This window comes from Aulonocara stuartgranti, assembly GCF_965226115.1.
Source record: "Aulonocara stuartgranti genome assembly, chromosome: 4".
NCBI lineage: Eukaryota > Metazoa > Chordata > Actinopteri > Cichliformes > Cichlidae > Aulonocara > Aulonocara stuartgranti.
In genome coordinates, this window is record NC_138942.1 from 8603209 (window position 1) to 8621074 (window position 17866).

Consider the following 17866-nt stretch of genomic DNA (forward strand, 5'->3'; position numbering starts at 1 on the left):
GCTCATTTTGTGGTTGAAAAAAAAGAGATGCCAATTTGTAATTAGGCTAAATTAAAAAACACTTACAACATGCAGCTGAATCAGAAGAAAGGAACAGAGCAGTGCACCACAGTTTGCAGAAGCATCAGTATGGTTGACTGTCCTTCGTAGCTTAAAAAGAATCCAGCCAGCTGTGTTAGTTTCTTGGCTAATAAGCGGAGGTGGCCAGGTCACCTAGCTACCATTACAAGTTGCTAATTAGGTCAAATTGATCCTCAGTCAAATTGAAGGAGGCACTCAAGATTCATATTACCTGGCTGCCTGTAAGACAAATCTCTTCCTTCTCACCAAGAGGGTGAACACTTAGCCCCCATCTTTTAATTTTCATCTATTAGTACCACCATTTTTTCCTAGATTAATCATTATTTGAATTTTGAAAACAAACCAAAACAAGGGGACAACGTTGGCTCACACAGTTACATGGATAATTAAACATAGATCTGGGGGGGAAGTGTGCACACAAAATGTAAATAATAAATGCCCATCATTATTATTATTATGCATGACAAAATCACTGCAACTCTTAATATTGTTGAAAAATTAAATCTTGTTCAAAAAAGGCTAAACCCACGCTGATGTGAAAACAAGCATGTTCTGTTGGTGAACTTGTCTAATTAAAATTCACATTACAGTTCAGCTCCAACGCAGACTGTGAGTTTCCATGTCTCCAATGTCTCAAAAGACAGAATGTCCCCAGTGCCGCTTTCAAAACACGAGGATACGTTCTGTCTTGCTTGTACTTACAGATGTGTATGCCATAAAAACTAATGATTCTATTGTGTGTCTTAAAGGATTCCCTATATCGTACAAACAAATCTACACTGCATTTGTGTATGTAATCTCTGTGTATGTACACCTACCTATGTAATCATTCACTGCTCAACTACTCCAACTTGCTTTAATTTCAGAAGACACCTAATTGCAATTAAGATGCATGGGGTGTTGAGCTGGGAAGTAAAAGGAAGTAATCAGTGCTGATTATAGAGCCAGAGCCTGATCAGAGTAAATCATATACTGACTGTACGTCTCCTCTGTGCCCGCCTGAATCGGAGTCGGGAATGAGACGGAACAGAGCCTGTTTTTAGTGTGATTATGTCCATGGCAGCACTACAGACTCCAGCTCGCTGCCAGATTTGAAAGGATTATGCCGCGTGTGACACCATGAGGTTGACCTAATCTTGTGGAGAGACACACAAAGATAATTTATGGGTCACATCGGACATGAATCTGTCCAATATGTTTTCCAGCTTTTAAATTTATAGTTTCCCCACCAGTCTCTTTAGTTTCAGTTTATGGGTTTGTTTTGCAAACTGTTCTATATAAAACACAAAGTGCTGCTTATGTATGTGGAGTTTGATTTGTGTATGTAAACACAGGAGCTTAACGAAACTCCAAGTCTAGCTGTCTAGGTCTGCATTCTGAGTGCTGCCAAAATGTGAGGGTTCTGAAAAACTGGTAAAGACATTATGCAACTAAATGTATTTTTTGAATTCTGTATGTTTAAATGAAAATTTGCAAGTATAATAAATCACTTCCCCTGTTTATTTGATATTAAATGATCCAAGCTGAAATGCATTAGCACATATTGATCTAGCGATGCAGAAGAAGCATGGTGATCTGAAACAGTCAAAACATTTCATGGCAGCATTCAGGTTATAGTTTAAATATGTAAACAGACGGTCTTTGAGGACGGTGTTTTTAAGTACCACCTTTTCATATAATGCTTTTTCTTGTACATCAGTTGACTGAAAAGAGTGCACAATATTTGCTTTGCTATGCTCCACACATACATCAGGAGACTATACCATCTCAATGTAGTCGCTAATGAGAAACTTCACTGAAACATTTGGGGAATGAATGCCTTGCTCAAGGGTTTTGACAAGTTTGACTGTGAGTAGAGTCATACATTCATTCTTTCTCAGCCTTATCTTTACTTTATCCATGTATTCAGACTCCCTTCTATTACATCAGAGCCCCGGGCCATAGAGGGCCAATTTTTTAGTGTGAAAATCCACATGGAAAGCTTCAATCCTGGCTTTAGTCACACCATTTGTTAGCAGTAATGAGGGCAGATGAGAACTGTAGCGTTTTGCAGATTGTGAATATTGGCTATCCAACAGTGACACCTACTGGCTAATAAAGTCAAAATTAATCATTTCAAAAGACATGTCTGATTTTATTTGATATTAATTAATGTAACATTAATTCATATTAAACACACAAAAAGGGATTTAGACTTAGTAGACAATTTCTTAACATTAGGATAAGTATTTATATAAATGTCAGATGATCACTGTACTCCCACTTACATCATTCAAACACACATTGGTAATATTACATCTAAACTAATTGTAAAATAGCTAAAAATTCATGTAAAATGAATCTTTTCTTAATGACATGTCAAATGCTCATGGTTCATGTTCTTTGCTTCTGTACTTGACTTGAGATGTGAATGAGGAAATACTCTATGTACAAAACAAATGCAAATAATTACAAGCATGATTGGTGCATTAAAGGTTTTGGCACGCAGGGCTCGCAGAACAAAGACTTAACATCTGTGGAGCAAATCTGTGAAAAGAAACTCGAGAATAGGAAAACCCACACAGAGCTCTCTTATTGATGTCTTAATCGAGCAAGAAATTTTCCTGGCAGTACTCTTTAAAGTTGAACTCCTCAACAGTGAAAGGTACATCCTTCCACTTCTTCACTGGGAGCCGCTCTTGACCAGGGCTCTCCAGAACAAAGTTCTTAATGGCTAGATTTGGCAGTATGGCACACTTCTTGTACTTTATTTCATTTCCCCATTTCTGTAAATTTACACAAGAACAACACTCAGAATCCAACACGAGCATGAACGTAACATTATGTTTTGTTTTTATTTGAAGAGGGTACCTCGCTGCATATTTTACAGCCGATTGTACACCCAGGCTCCCAGTCCTCAAAGCTTCTTTTTAGAGTCAGTTGGTCTCCAAATGTATAGTGTTTCCTGAGGACAAACCAAAAGAAAAGATATTTTATTTTGTCCCCAACATGCTTTTGCGTTAACTCTTAGATCAGAACATATTTAACTCACTTAAAGTCAGGGTTGACGTTGACGTACATGTTCTCAACTAGCTTGATGTCACTGCCAGAAGCCACAGGGGTAAAACAGCTTCGACACAAGAGCTGGATACTGGAAGCAGTGTTACGACTCCTCTTCTTTGCTTGGCGCCTCTGTTCAATTTTGGTGCAAGTGACTACCATCTCTTGAAGCTGAGTAATCTGGAGACAAGGAAGAATGGAAGGTGATGTTAATACCACGGGGCTGTGAAATGTATTAAGGACTGGTAGAGTATATACGCTCACCTTTGTGCAAAAGTCTTGAGGGGTCATAGTTTGCACAAGGTCAATGGCTTGTCCAGTCAGCTCCTCCAGATGTTCATTGATGCGCTCTCGGCGATCTTCACGCCCGCCTGCTTGGGCTACGACTGCATACTGACTGTTTTCTGCTCGTGCACGTCCACTGGCCTGCTGCTGGGCGATCTCATTAGTAAGGAGTCCGTAGCGCACCACCAGGTTGCATTCAGGTATATCAAGACCTTCTTCGGCCACACTGGTAGAGATCAGGAGGTTCAGAGAACCCATACGGAAATTCCTGATTGTTTCTGCCTGTCCATTCTATAAGAAATATGCAAATAAAAAAGCATGGAAACATGCAGAAATGTCCATAGAGATGTTACTGAATGTGACTGACTCAAAGCTTATAGGCGAAGACTGTATATCATCATACCTGTGTCATGTAGGTGTTGCCATTACCAGCGCCGATGAGGATGTCTGCCTTGATGCCAGCTTCCTGCAATGCCCTGTTTTTGAGGACCCAGTCTTTCAGGCAGTGGGTGCTTTTACGAGTTTTACTGAAGATGATTGCCCTTGATGGGACACCTGACCCAAACTGTTGTAACAGAGTGCTCTGAAGTTCATCCATCTTTGGGTTATCAAAGCGAGAATCCATAGCAAGGTTCTTTAGCTCCACCTGATTCTCTGTGTGCCACAAAATAGTGACGCAAGTGATGGTTATATTTGCTGAAACCATGAAAATGTGGATTATAATGAAAATATGAGGACTCTCACCTTCAAAAAGTTCCAACAGGAAGGTGTCTGTCCCATCAATGGGATTGGTTCTCTTTTTGGAGTAATACTCCTCTAAGGAGCGATAAGCATCAATCATCCGTAAGGTGTCATTGATGAGGAGGGCATCATTGTACTGCCTGAGGTGTAACGCACATTGTGCAAGCAGCCTGTTTTTCTCCTGTACGCCTGGTCAAAGAAACAGATGTAAGCAGAAGCATTGTTTCATCTAAAGATTTACTTACTCTAATTAATTCTATGAAAAAATATGCTCAAAACAAAATCACATTCTATGAAAAAATATGCTCAAAACAAAATCACGTTACAAGGTTAAAAACTAAGTCTGTACCTCGGTGCTCTAGATTCACCACATCTGCCTCATATTCTTGTGTTCCGCACTCTTTAAGTCTGAAGTCTGGGGGAAGGTTCATGTGACTGTGGATGCTGTTCATCATCGATATCAGATGATCACGAAACGGATCCTCAAAGAAAAACATGTGTTTGTGTTTACTAGCAGATACTGTTTTTCAACAAGTGGTTGTTGTCCTGAGGCCAGCATTTGTATGATACCTCTGGGACAGCAACTGCTTCAGCCAATAACATAATATTACATTAAAAATAAAAAAATGTTTACAGTCTGATACTACAGGGTTATTTTTTTATTCTATATTAAAATGTGCATTTGCTTCTTAGTTTAGTATTTTTCCATGATTTGTTTAAGATATCTAAACTTAATATGTGTGTGATAGCTAAGGGTCTCTGCTACAATGCAAGTTCAGCATACCCATGATAGCTTAACTGGTTTCACTAACTAACGTCAGTGGTAAAGCAAATGTGTTAAACAGGCCATTAAGTCAAACCTGAGTTTCCCAATGTAAAAGCATTTTCATGGGAAAGGCATGTTGTTGGCAACATGTGAGCAGTCAAAAACACAAACAGGTTTACAAGCAGCACAGTGAATTATTTCACAAAGAAAGGGAAAGTGGTAAAGCTCTGTCACTAAAACACTGGAAGATCTGATAGATTATTTCTTTTTTTTTCTTTAGATGTGCACTAGAAAACTTTACCATCATTTTTTTTCTAAATGAGCAAGTAAAGAATACATACAAAAACATTCAAATTTAGAGTTATCTTGCAATTTTCATATAAGATCAACAAGGTTAACAAGTGCTCTGTTTGTGTTTCATGCCAAGAGGTGATGTTAGGAATGGGAATAGAAACAAAGATAATAAGGGAAAAACATAAACTTTATAGAAGGATACGAAATATTTATCCCATATCTGGCAATTTCTTTTTTATTACAGCAAATGAAAACCTGCTTCTAGTGCTACTGTCACAAAAACAACAACAACAACAACAACAACAACAATAACAGCAACAACGTGTTGTTTTTATAAATACAAGAAAATTGTAATTTTCGTATTTCAAATAAATAAAAACAGGTATAAAAATATGCTTACTTTAAGTCTTTCTTTTACAATTTTGAAGCTTTTTCTGGGTTTGGGCACCACTTCCTTCAGTTCAGATGCATATTCTTTAGCTGAAACTATGACTGAGTCCAAGTTGGCACAAATCTGAAAGGAGGAGCATTTTCAAGCAAAGCCAGCTAATTAAATAGAGATAAATTATATAAAAAGCTCAAATAAAAAATGAATCCCTGACCTCCAGTACATGCTCCACAGCCTTTTCCAGTGCCTTTGCGCCTCCTGTCCCTGGGGATGCTGTGAGGCCCAAGATCTGTGGCAGTGGTTTTTCTCCCTTCAGCTTCTTCTCCACATAAAGTCTCATTACTTTGTTGTAGGCTTCCTCCTTGTGAGTATGGTGGCACTCATCAATTATCAGCAGAGTAATATCTGTAGAAAATCCTCAAGTCAGTTCATTTCAGCATAAAAGCATAATCAGACATGTTTAAGCTCACTTTGACTCACCTGAGAGCTCGACATGTCTTGCTTCCTCTTTGTTAATCAGAGCGTTGTACAAGATCTGCGCTGTGCAGATGACTACTTGTGACTGCTTCACCACTAACCCAAAAAAGTCCTTTTCCTTATTCTCTCCACTGACTTTCTTAATAATGAAGGTACCACCCAGGTGAGGCTCAAACTCTTTGTTGTAGTGTTGGTCAACAAGATGAACCTGAATTATAGAGCACATCAAAAACATTATATTTAGTCACCTTTAGTCACAGCAGGTGTATAATAGTTTTTTTTTGTCTTAAAAATTAAATCCCCTCTTTCTGTTTTAGGTACCTTGTTTACGAGAACGATCACTTTAGCATTTGGTGTGGTCTCCAGGTGTTTTTTGGCCACATACACTGCAGCGCGGGTCTTTCCACCTCCTGTCGGTAACCATATTATGATGTTCTCTCCTTTAAGAGCCCTTTCAACCACTTCCTGCTGGTAGTTATGCAGTCCAAAATCTGCCATTTCGCAGTGCCCTTTTGTTCAGTAATATTTTTGCGTGGCATAGAATACAGATACTGTAGAAGAGAAATGGACACCCAGTTGTGACTTCAAACTCTTAGCCTTAAAAGTCTGCTGGAGCAAAGCTAGTGACAAAACAAACAGAAAGAAAGTCAGCCTTCTGAACTCACCAGTGACGAAGCTCTGTGTAGTTTTGTCTCTTTTTCAGCCGTCACAAGACAGTTGCAAGCTGGTGATGTTTTCAATTTTGTTTGGACTGCCCATGTCACGTGGAAACTGGAAAATGAAACTTATCTGAACTCAGAAAGTTGGCCCTCATGAGGGAGTCTCTGGATGAACAGAAGGTGATTACTAAAATATCTACTCTTAACTCGCTCTGCCTATTGTTTTTAGTTTTGCTTTCCTCATGTAACAAACAGCTTGTTAGTGTTGCAAAAAAAAAAAAATCCCCTTGTCTGTTTTAATGTCAGCTCACGTAACTTGATCTCTACCCTCTGGCAAAAGAGCTTCAGCAGTATTTGGTTTCAGTTTCCTTTCATTGTATTACAGTCAAATTCTTCATCTTTACAATGTAGTCTAAATGTTTATAGATCTAAACCATAAAAAACTAATTTCAGCTGTTAGTTGACAATGACATTTTCTAAAGACTGAGCTCAAATGAAACATCTAAATTTGAGATAATCAATGTATGCACAATATCATATTTTTGTAAACTAATTTGTAGTATTACATCTAAGTGCACTTTAAAATGACTACAATGGTTCATGGAAGTTCATCTTTTTGATTACATAAAGTGTACACGATGGTTAAGGTTCATGTTACAGCAGGAGATGGTTTTATCATTTGCTTCTGTGCTGGACTTGAGAGGAAAGTGAAGAACTCCTTACAACAACATGCAAAGGGGATGATACAATGGCCGTGGTCTGGGTTCATTCAAACGTCCAGCTGCAAAATGATTAACTTGCATTTTCTTAATGAAAATAGGCTCACAAACTCCAGTAGATTGCAAAAGAAAACCCCCTTTCCTCCCTTACAGGGGTCTCAATTGTGAGAACGTCATGATGTTAACAAATATTTATTTCTCTTTCAATGTTTTCCTTCCACCCTGAATCTCCAAAGAAAAATACATAGTCACTGTGGATAGGGTCTTCTTGTACGTTATCCTATTCCTGTGTATTTACATAAAAACAACACAATCCCTAACTATGGATCTATTTGTACTAGGGCTGCAACAGAAGACTATTTTGGTAGTCGACTAATCTGCCAATTTTTCTTTGATTAGTCAACGAGTATTTCAATAACTCTTATCTTCGCTTCCTGTAGGCAAACCTGTTCTAGGGTATCTCACCTGCTCAGGTGATTAGCTAGCATATCCTGAGAAGTTTCCGGTAAGCTAACATAAACATGAACATAAACATTACTGTACAAGCATTAACATGGAATTACTGTACAAACGTTAACATAAACACGGTCAACGCAACGCACTAGCTCTCTCAAACTGACTCATTCAGAGTTGACGTCACAGCTCCAGGGTGCTTCCTGTAACTGCGGTCAAGTGAGCCCTCACACACGAAGTCAGGTCAAGCTAGCCGCACCGCCAGCCGCACCTACAATCGTATTGCACTTTTCTTCCGTATATTACGGTACGGGTGCCGACTGGCTTAGAAGCGCTTCTGGATACTTGCATTTTTCCTTTTCTCAATTCTCAAGTACGCGAGTCCGTTCTTATTTTAGACTGCAGGACCAGCAGCTGGTGCTGTGTACAAGTATGGGCATCATCAGTGACAGAGATGCCAAAAGGAAGAGCAAATTCATCTGCAAGGTTAGAAGCAGCACTGGTGGGCGAAGGTCAGAGGTCACTGAACAAACGGTTCTCCATTATAGACACCCCATCACACCTGCTTCATTCCACCTTTGTAAAGCAGCATAGCTTCTTCTCCCTCTAACTGATTCAACCTTTCAGCCATGAAGTACACGTCAGGAAATCATTCCTATTGTTATGTCTGTAAAAGTGTACAATAACTCTTCGGTATGTGGCACGATCAATACAATGTCTGTGCCTTCACCTGGAGACTGGCGGTCCATCACACAAGGATTCCAGGAGCGCTGGAACTTCCCTCTCTGCTGTGGAGCTCTGGATGGGAAGCACGTCCAGAAAAAGGCCCCCCCCATACATCATATAGGAGACACACACATCAATATACACTAAATATTTACTTCATTTCTTTTTTTGTGGTGCCCAAATTTATGCACCTGCTTAAATTTTCTTTAAACAATTATTGCACACTTTTTGTAAATCCAGTAAACTTCTTTTCACTTCTCAAATATCGCTGTGTGTCTCCTATATGATATATTTAACTGACATTTTTTATTGTAACAACCAACGATTTATACGGGAAAATAATGGCTATTAACAAGGTTGCCCAAACTTTTTTGCGGTGTGAACACACCATAGAATCCAGTGAAATATTCACGTCACCTTTAACAATTTTCTTGTTATAGAATTAAAAAAATACACAATATCAAAAATACAGCACAGCAGTTTAGTTGGGGATAAGGTCAGGTTGAACAAAAATATACAGTATAGTGAGAAGACAAATGTATTGTCAACTCTTACCGAATTTGTAATTCTTTTTATTATTTTTAACGTGTAGTGTAATAATTATATATTAATGTATATCATATAAATATATATATATATAGCTAATATTTCAAATCTCGAAGTGGATTAAGAAGTAAAATAGTGAAAAATGCAAGTATTCAGAAGACTGTTTCTAACCCAGTCGGCACCCGTACCGTAATATGTGTATGAAAAGTGCAACAGGATTGTATAGGTGCAGCTGGCGCCAGGGCTCACTTGATCGCAGTCTTCCTGTAGTGTACTGCAGTGTAGTATACCTTGTATTACAAAAACATATTTATTAGTAGACAGTATAATTCTGCGTCTACAAATTTTTATAGTCGACGTCATCGATTATGTCGACAAATCGTGCAGCCCAATTTGACACTAGTGTTTAAAGTATTATTAAATTATAGTATTATTATTATAGTATTATTAAACACAGTATTAAAGTCTGTGCCCTGTTTAAATTACTATATCTGATTCTACATCCAGGCGCCCAGTTCCCAAAATGTTAGAAATGTTGACGTTCACTGACCTGAGAGCACAACATGTCTTAATACCTCCTTGTTAGTCAGAGCATTGTATAAGAGCTGTGCTGTGCAGATGAAAGGCTCTGACGTCTGCACCAGTAACACAAAGAAATGCTTCTTATTGGTCTCTCCACTGACTTGGTCCAGCTCTTTGCTCTCAAACTCTTTTCTTCAGGATTGGCCAACAAGACAAACCTAAGTTGTGGATTGCTTTAAATAATAACTTGTCATCATCTTCAGCTAGAGAAGTTTGACATAGCCAGGCTTTCTGTCTTAGTTAAGCCAGGCTTTCTGCTTAGGGCTCTGTGTGCACTCAGAGGAAATAAAGCATTTGATGGATCATTTTACACTTCTTCTGCACAAAAATGACAGATTTGACAGATGCCTAGTTCAGAGACACTAGGAGTCAGTCAAATAAAGATGTATAAAGAATATTTACAGCTAAAGCCAGCACTGGTGTTGCAAATAAGTCAAGAGAGCTGCAGACAATCAGTAATAATTTGAATTAATGAGTTTATAGATTTATTTTACAACTCAGTAATAAATTACATCTAAACTTAAGCTCTAAAATAGATCTAATAAAGATTCAGTGTTCAGACCTGATACTATCCCACTGCTTATTGAAGGTTAAATGCCTCATCCGTGGCCAGATCACAGCAAAATATATATTTTTTGACTTATCCTTGGGAATAAGTCTGCTTTAAACAGACTTTATAATTGTAAAACATGTATGCCTTACTCCAGTGTGACAAATTGCAATTTGAAATAATCATATCTCTAATGTAGATCAGTTATATGGTGTTAAACCACAACAGTTAAAATACATAACTATGTATTGATCCAGTAATACTGAGGGTGCATCCCCAGGTGTTAAAACATTACATTAAAGTCTCTGAAGTCAGCATTTTCACATATCCTTTTTTTTTTAAATGTTTTTATGTAACAGTTTTATACAGAGATATAAACAGAAATATATATTTTTATATCCTCATCCCAGCAAATAACGTGTGTCTATTCAGTCAACTGAATGCACATCTCTTTTACAGTGGTTGCCTAGACACATCAGAAGGCTGCACAACCGTGCTCCTGACGTGGATAATACCATAATTTATAGAAACAGTTGGGGATTAAATGCCTTGCTCATGGGTCTGTCATGTTTGACTGTGGCCTGCAAGTCATTCATTCTCAGTATATTTCCACATTATCTGCAGATTCAGACATTTCCATTACATCCACATCTTTCAATGTGAAAATCCTCGTGGAAAGCTTTAATCCTGGCTTTACGAAAACATTTCTTGTGCTATCCAAGACTGACACCTACTGATTAATAAAGGCAAACTTATGAAAAATCAATCATTTCAAAAGGAGCATTTGTTTAAATTAATCAAATTTAGATTTAGTTAAAAAAATTATATGCTACAATATAGAAAAAATAAAAAGGATGATTTCATCTGTTAGTGAACAATGATAATTCTTAAGATTAGGCTCTCATAAAACATCTGATTTAGTTACAGAAATTGTCCACAATGTCAAACTTCATACACACATCAACAGCATTACATCTGAACACATTTTAAAATAGCTAAAACAGTTCATGTTAATTAATCTCCTCTTGATGGCATGTCACATATTCATGATGTTTAAGGGTCATGTTATAGAAGAACGCAAATGAACTCAGGCACTGGGCATAAACGAAGCATTCACTAATTGCTAATTATAAACATGACTGATGCACTAAGGTTTTTAGCTGCCTCAGGCACCATGGAACAATGACCGAGCATATGTGGAGTGAATTTTTCAAGTCTGTGTTCATGCAAACATCCAACCATACAACAGTATGGTGTTCTAAAAGAAACTGGAGTCTCAAAATCAAGTAAAGTGCAGAAGAAAACCACACAGAGCTTTCTGGTTTGTGGCTCAATCAAAGAGGTCAGGGAAGTTTTCCTGGCAGTACTCTTCATAGTCAAAGTCCTCAACAGTGAAAGGTACATCTTTCCATTTCTTTACTGTTATCCTGCCTTTGGGGGTTTCCAGGGCAAAGTTCTTAATGGCTAGATTTGGCATTAAGACATGCTTTTTGTATTTTATCTCGAATCCCCATTCCTGTGAATGTGTATAAGAATAACAGTCAGATTCCAACATGAGCATGAACTGTGGATCTATTTAGATACAGTATTAAACAGTGAGTTCACTGTACCTTGTCGCATTTTTTGCATCTGATTCTACACCCAGGCTCCCAGTCCTCAAAGCTCCTTTCTAGAATCACCCGCTCTGCAGCTTTGTAGTGATTCCTGAGGACAAACAAGAAGCAAAGATATTTTTATTTGGTCTCAACATACTTCTGCTTTAACTCTTAGATCAGAACATCTTTAACTCACTTAAAGTCAGGGCTGACGTTGACATATTGCGTATTGTCAACAAGTTGAATGTCACTGCCAGAAGCCACAGGGGTAAAACAGTTTCGACACAAGAACTGGATATTGGAAGCAGTATTACTCCTCCTCTTCTCCATTTTGCAGCTTTCTTCAATTTTACTAGAAATAATTGCCTTTTGTTGAAGCTCACTTAACTGGAATCACAGAGGAATGGATGATATTGTTAGTAACACTGGGCAGTGAGAGTGAGAGCAGTAAGTTATGGCTCGGTAGTGTCCTTAAACATCACCTTTAAATAAAACTCGTGGTGACTCATACGTTGCACACGGTCAATGGCTTTACCAGTCAGCTCCTCCAGATATTCATTGATGCGCTCTCTGCGATGTTCACGCCCGCCTGCTTGGGCTACGACTGCATACTGACTGTTTTTTGCTCGTGCACGTCCACTTGCCTGCTGCTGGGCGATCTCATTAGTAAGGAGTCCGTAGCGCACCACCAGGTTGCATTCAGGTATATCAAGACCTTCTTCGGCCACACTGGTGGAGATCAGGAGGTTCAGAGAACCCATACGGAAACTCCTGATTGTTTCTGCCTGTTCATTCTATAAGAAATATGCAAATAAAAGCATGGAAACATGCAGAAATGTCCATAGAGATGTTACTGAATGTGACTGACTCAAAGCTTATCGGTGAAGACTGTATATCATCATACCTGTGTCATGTAGGTGATGCCATTACCAGCACCAGTGAGGATGTCTGCCTTGATGCCAGCATCTTTCAATGCCCTGTTTTTGAGGACCCAGTCTTTCAGGCAGTGGGTGCTTTTGCGAGTTTTACTGAAGAGAATTCCTCTTGATGGGACACCTGACCCAAACTGTTGTAACAGAGTGCGTTGAAGTTCATCCATCTTTGGGTTCTCAAAGCGAGAATCCATAGCAAGGTTCCTTAGCTCCACCTGATTCTCTGTGTGCCACAAAATAGTAATATTTTTATTGGCTGAAATCATCAAACGTTGCATTATGAGCTACAAAATAAAGTTATGGTATTAACACATAACAGCAAGTGATGAAAATGTTAGGATTTTCACCTTCAAAAAGTCCCAACAAGAAGAAGTCTGTCCCATCAATGGCCTTGGTGCTCTTTGTGGAGTAATACTCCTCTAGGGAACGATAAGCATCAATCATCCTCAAGGTGTCATTGATGAGGAGGGCATCATTGTACTGCCTGAGGTGTAACGCACATTGTGCAAGCAGTCTGTTGTTGTCTCGTACTCCTGGTCAAAGAGGACAGATACAAACAGCAGTATTATTTTATTTAAATACTGATTACCTTAACTCTCACAAAATCCGTTGTATTTACCGCTGCCATCAGCAGAAGGATTAAATGCTACGGTCTTACCTCGCTGTTCCAGAACCACCACATCTGCTTCATATTCTTGTGTTCCACACTCTCTCAGTTTGAAGTCTGGAGGAATATCCATGTAACCGTGGATAATCGTCATCATTGACTTCAGATGATCACCAAAAGGATCCTCAAAGAAAAACATGTATTTGTGGTTACTAGCAGGTCCCAATTTTTGCCAGGTGGCTGTCATCCCAGGGCAAAAAATGCCTCAGACAGTCAGTCAGTGATGTGACACCCAAGAGCCCTTTAAGCACAGGCAAAATTAAAAGGAAATTTTTGAAAATCTTTATTTTAGATTCTGCTACTACAGATATATTTGACTCTTATATTAGCATTTTTCCAAGGTGGAATTAAATTAACACTAGTCTTGGGAGTGGCAATAAAAGTATTTGTGGTCTTTTCTGAGGTGAACTAGTAGATGAGGCTTTTACCCATTAGTCTCTCAGTGCATTTGTTCATGTTACAAGAAAATGCAGTTTTTCAAAATCCATCAGTTTTTTGTTTTTTTTTAAATATCTGCTTACTCTATCTCTCATGTTGACAATGTTGAAGGTTTTTCTGGGTCTGGGCACCACTTCCTTCAGTTCAGGAGCATACTGTTTAGTTGAAACTATGGCTGAATCCAAGTTGGCACAAATCTGAAAGGAGGAGCATTTTCAAGCAAAGCCAGCTAATTAAATAGAGATAAATTATATAAAAAGCTCAAATAAAAAATGAATCCCTGACCTCCAGTACATGCTCCACAGCCTTTTCCAGTGCCTTTGCGCCTCCTGTCCCTGGGGATGCTGTGAGGCCCAAGATCTGTGGCAGTGGTTTTTCTCCCTTCAGCTTCTTCTCCACATAAAGTCTCATTACTTTGTTGTAGACAGACTCCTTGTGAGTATGGTGGCACTCATCAATTATCAGCAGAGTAATATCTGTAGAAAATCCTCAAGTCAGTTCATTTCAGCATAACAGCATAATCAGACGTGTTTAAGCTCACTTTGACTCACCTGAGAGCTCAACATGTCTTGCTTCCTCCTTGTTAATCAGAGCATTGTACAAGATCTGTGCTGTGCAGATGACCACATCTGACTCTTGCACCACTAACCCAAAAAAGTCCTTTTCATCACTCTCTCCGCTCACTTTCCTAACAGCATAGCGTAGACCCAGGTGAGGCTCAAACTCTTTGTTGTAGTGTTGGTCAACAAGATGAACCTGAATAATAGAACACATCAAAAACATTATATGAAGTCATCTTCTTATACCAGTTTTACGATGGTTTTTATTGCCCTTTTTCTGTTTTAGGTACCTTGTTTACGAGAACCATCACTTTAGCATTTGGTGTGGTCTCCAGGTGTTTTTTGGCCACATACACTGCAGCGCGGGTCTTTCCACCTCCCGTCGGTAACCATATTATGATGTTCTCTCGTTTAAGAGCCCTTTCAACCACTTCCTGCTGGTAGGTATATAGTCCAAAATCTGACATTTTCCAGTGTCTTTTTGTCCAATAATACTTTAGAATGGCATAGATTTCAGATACTGTAGAAAAGAAATGGACACCACATTGCAATTTGAAGGCTTAAACGTCTGTAGGACTAAAGCTGGTGACAAAACAAGCAAGCATTCTGAGAAGCATAGCGAATAGAAACACTTGATATCATTTATATATGAAGAAAATGTAATTTTAACTCACCAGTCAGTGCTGACAGAGCTCTGTGTTGTTCTGCTTCTTTCCTCTTCCGCTGTCACCAGGCACTGCAAGTTGGTGAGGTTTTAAACTCTGTTTGGACAGGCTGTGTCACGTGGAAATTGGAAAACGAAACCTCTATGTTCTCAGAACAGTGGGCCTCACGAGGGAGTCTCTTGAAGAACGGCAGCAGGTGATCATTATGCAGTGACAAGGGAAGAATGAGCTTCACTAAAATAAAGTAGGTTCTTCTAAGAAAAGCCACACCCAAGGTACTGCTTAGAAATCGATTTATTTATTTATTAGTCAAGGTAATTCCCTAACTTAACGTATTCATTGTTTGTAGTTTTGTTTTCCAGACACAGCTTGTCAGAATTAGTCTTTAAAAAAGGCATGGGGATTTTTTACATGTACTCATTCACTTGTTTTCTGCCCTCTGGCAAGAAAAGAGCTTCAACAGTATTTGGCTGCGTTACAGAGCTTGGGTACAGCTTAAGTCACCATCAAAAAAGTTGTGCCATCTGAAAACATATAAACTCACAAGTAAGAATAACCAAAACCAAAAACTAAAACCATAGTTGCCCTTTTTTCAAAGGAGCTTGGAAAGAAAGTGGCTTCTTCAGTTCTAAAACCAAACGGCGGAGAATCTCAGGTATGTAAACCTTAATAGTGGTTGTCCCTTAAGAGGGTGATAGGCCTCGCCGTATCATGTGACCTAAGGTAACGTGACGCAAGGTGTGAATCGGGGTTAAGGCACCTTGGAAGGGATCTCAGAACTGCACTGAAGGTGGAATAAGCCACCCACTCTGTTCAGCTATGGCCTCTTTTACTCCACTTTGAAACCATTGTCATCTTCTCAATTCAAATTGCGAACATTGGCATTCTTAAGAGAGTGACCTTTAACCTTTAGCTGCAGATGTACCACTGAGTCGAGGTGGCTCTTCTATATTACACCATGCATGGTTTTTTTGGACTGGCTGTTTAGAACTGAAGAAGCCTCTCAGATGAGAGAAGACACATCGTCATGAAACTTTAAAAAGTCCTGTGGCTTTCATTCTAAGCTCTGTAATTAGTTGGCACATTGTGTAAAATATTAAAAACAAGATGCAATTATCTGCAGATCTCGTAAAGCGTTAAAAGAGGAGAGCATGCTACACTATGGTGAACACGGGCCTCTACCAAATTTTTTGCAACATGTTGCTGCCATCAAATCCAAAGTGACCACATTTTTTCTCTTTAAAATAGTACAGTTTCTCAGTTTAAACATTTGGTGTGTTTTACTATGTTCTACTGTGAATAAAATGTGGGTTTATGAGATTTGCAAACCATTGCTTTGTTCTTTTATTTACATTTTATATAGGGCTCCATATTTTGGAATTGGGGTTGTACTTCAAAGCAGTCCAGCTCGTTTAATTTTTCATAGTACAGGGAGTACACAATTATTAGGCAAGTTGTATTTTTGAGGAATAATTTTATTATTGAACAACAACCATGTTCTCAATGAACCCAAAAAACTCATTAATAACAAAGCTGAATGTTTTTGGAAGTAGTTTTTAGTTTTAGCTATTTTAGGGGGATATCTGTGTGTGCAGGTGACTATTACTGTGCATAATTATTAGGCAACTTAACAAAAAACAAATATATACCCATTTCAATTATTTATTTTTACCAGTGAAACCAATATAACATCTCCACATTCACAAATATACATTTCCGACATCCATCCATCCATCCATCCATCCATCTTCATCCGCTTTATCCGGGGCCGGGTCGCGGGGGCAGCAGCCTAAGCATTTCTGACATTCAAAAACAAAACAAAAACAAATCAGCGACCAATATAGCCACCTTTCTTTGCAAGGACACTCAAAAGCCTGCCATCCATGGATTCTGTCAGTGTTTTGATCTGTTCACCATCAACATTGTGTGCAGCAGCAACCACAGCCTCCCAGACACTGTTCAGAGAGGTGTACTGTTTTCCCTCCTTGTAAATCTCACATTTGATGATGGACCACAGGTTCTCAATGGGGTTCAGATCAGGTGAACAAGGAGGCCATGTCATTAGTTTGTCTTCTTTTATACCCGTTCTTGCCAGCCACGCTGTGGAGTACTTGGACGCGTGTGATGGAGCATTGTCCTACATGAAAATCATGTTTTTCTTGAAGGATGCAGACTTCTTCCTGTACCACTGCTTGAAGAAGGTGTCTTCCAGAAACTGGCAGTAGGACTGGGAGTTGAGCTTGACTCCATCCTCAACCCGAAAAGGCCCCACAAGCTCATCTTTGATGATACCAGCCCAAACCAGTACTCCACCTCCACCTTGCTGGCGTCTGAGTCGGACTGGAGCTCTCTGCCCTTTACCAATCCAGCCACGGGCCCATCCATCTGGCCCATCAAGACTCACTCTCATTTCATCAGTCCATAAAACCTTAGAAAAATCAGTCTCGAGATATTTCTTGGCCCAGTCTTGACGTTTCAGCTTGTGTGTCTTGTTCAGTGGTGGTCGTCTTTCAGCCTTTCTTACCTTGGCCATGTCTCTGAGTATTGCACACCTTGTGCTTTTGGGCACTCCAGTGATGTTGCAGCTCTGAAATATGGCCAAACTGGTGGCAAGTGGCATCTTGGCAGCTGCACGCTTGACTTTTCTCAGTTCATGGGCAGTTATTTTGCGCCTTGGTTTTTCCACACGCTTCTTGCGACCCT

The 17866-nt window shown here is 39.2% G+C and overlaps 2 protein-coding genes across 3 annotated transcripts; both read right to left on the minus strand.

Moving 5' to 3' along the window:
• Nucleotides 1–1560: 1560 nt before the first annotated feature.
• On the minus strand, nt 1561–8440 carry LOC309705150 (ATP-dependent RNA helicase DHX58-like). Of its 2 annotated transcripts, none has more exons than XM_082530770.1 (13): nt 8022–8440; nt 6737–6842; nt 6393–6622; nt 6075–6279; nt 5809–5999; nt 5607–5720; nt 4496–4628; nt 4150–4335; nt 3809–4059; nt 3385–3696; nt 3113–3300; nt 2932–3025; nt 1561–2846 (listed from the first exon to the last, which is right to left on the minus strand). In XM_082530770.1, exons 3-13 carry the CDS (start codon nt 6567–6569, stop codon nt 2664–2666), a joined length of 2034 nt encoding a protein of 677 aa, XP_082386896.1. In that variant the 5' UTR covers nt 6570–6622; nt 6737–6842; nt 8022–8440; the 3' UTR covers nt 1561–2663. The 2 variants fall into 2 exon arrangements, with proteins under 2 accessions (XP_082386896.1, XP_082386897.1); XM_082530771.1 differs by having other exon boundaries at nt 6737–6893.
• Nucleotides 8441–10215: 1775 nt separating this feature from the next.
• Nucleotides 10216–15342, minus strand: dhx58 (DEXH (Asp-Glu-X-His) box polypeptide 58). The gene is made up of 12 exons (XM_082531980.1): nt 15173–15342; nt 14789–15018; nt 14490–14694; nt 14224–14414; nt 14022–14135; nt 13492–13624; nt 13181–13366; nt 12806–13056; nt 12384–12695; nt 12098–12288; nt 11917–12010; nt 10216–11822 (listed from the first exon to the last, which is right to left on the minus strand). The coding sequence occupies exons 2-12, from the start codon at nt 14963–14965 to the stop codon at nt 11637–11639; spliced, it is 2040 nt and encodes a 679-aa protein (XP_082388106.1). The 5' UTR covers nt 14966–15018; nt 15173–15342; the 3' UTR covers nt 10216–11636.
• Between the last annotated feature and the right edge of the window lie 2524 nt (nt 15343–17866).

Excerpts from the sequence above, each read along its gene's own strand:
- LOC309705150 (XM_082530770.1), bottom strand. The coding sequence starts at position 6,569 with ATGGCAGATTTTGGACTGCATAACTACCAGCAGGAAGTGGTTGAAAGG. Across the intron at positions 6,280-6,392 it reads TGATCGTTCTCGTAAACAAG|GTTCATCTTGTTGACCAACA; the intron begins GTACCTAAAACA and ends TCTATAATTCAG. Across the intron at positions 4,060-4,149 it reads CCTGTTGGAACTTTTTGAAG|AGAATCAGGTGGAGCTAAAG; the intron begins GTGAGAGTCCTC and ends TGTGGCACACAG.
- dhx58 (XM_082531980.1), bottom strand. The coding sequence starts at position 14,965 with ATGTCAGATTTTGGACTATATACCTACCAGCAGGAAGTGGTTGAAAGG. Across the intron at positions 14,695-14,788 it reads TGATGGTTCTCGTAAACAAG|GTTCATCTTGTTGACCAACA; the intron begins GTACCTAAAACA and ends TCTATTATTCAG. Across the intron at positions 14,415-14,489 it reads AAGACATGTTGAGCTCTCAG|ATATTACTCTGCTGATAATT; the intron begins GTGAGTCAAAGT and ends GATTTTCTACAG.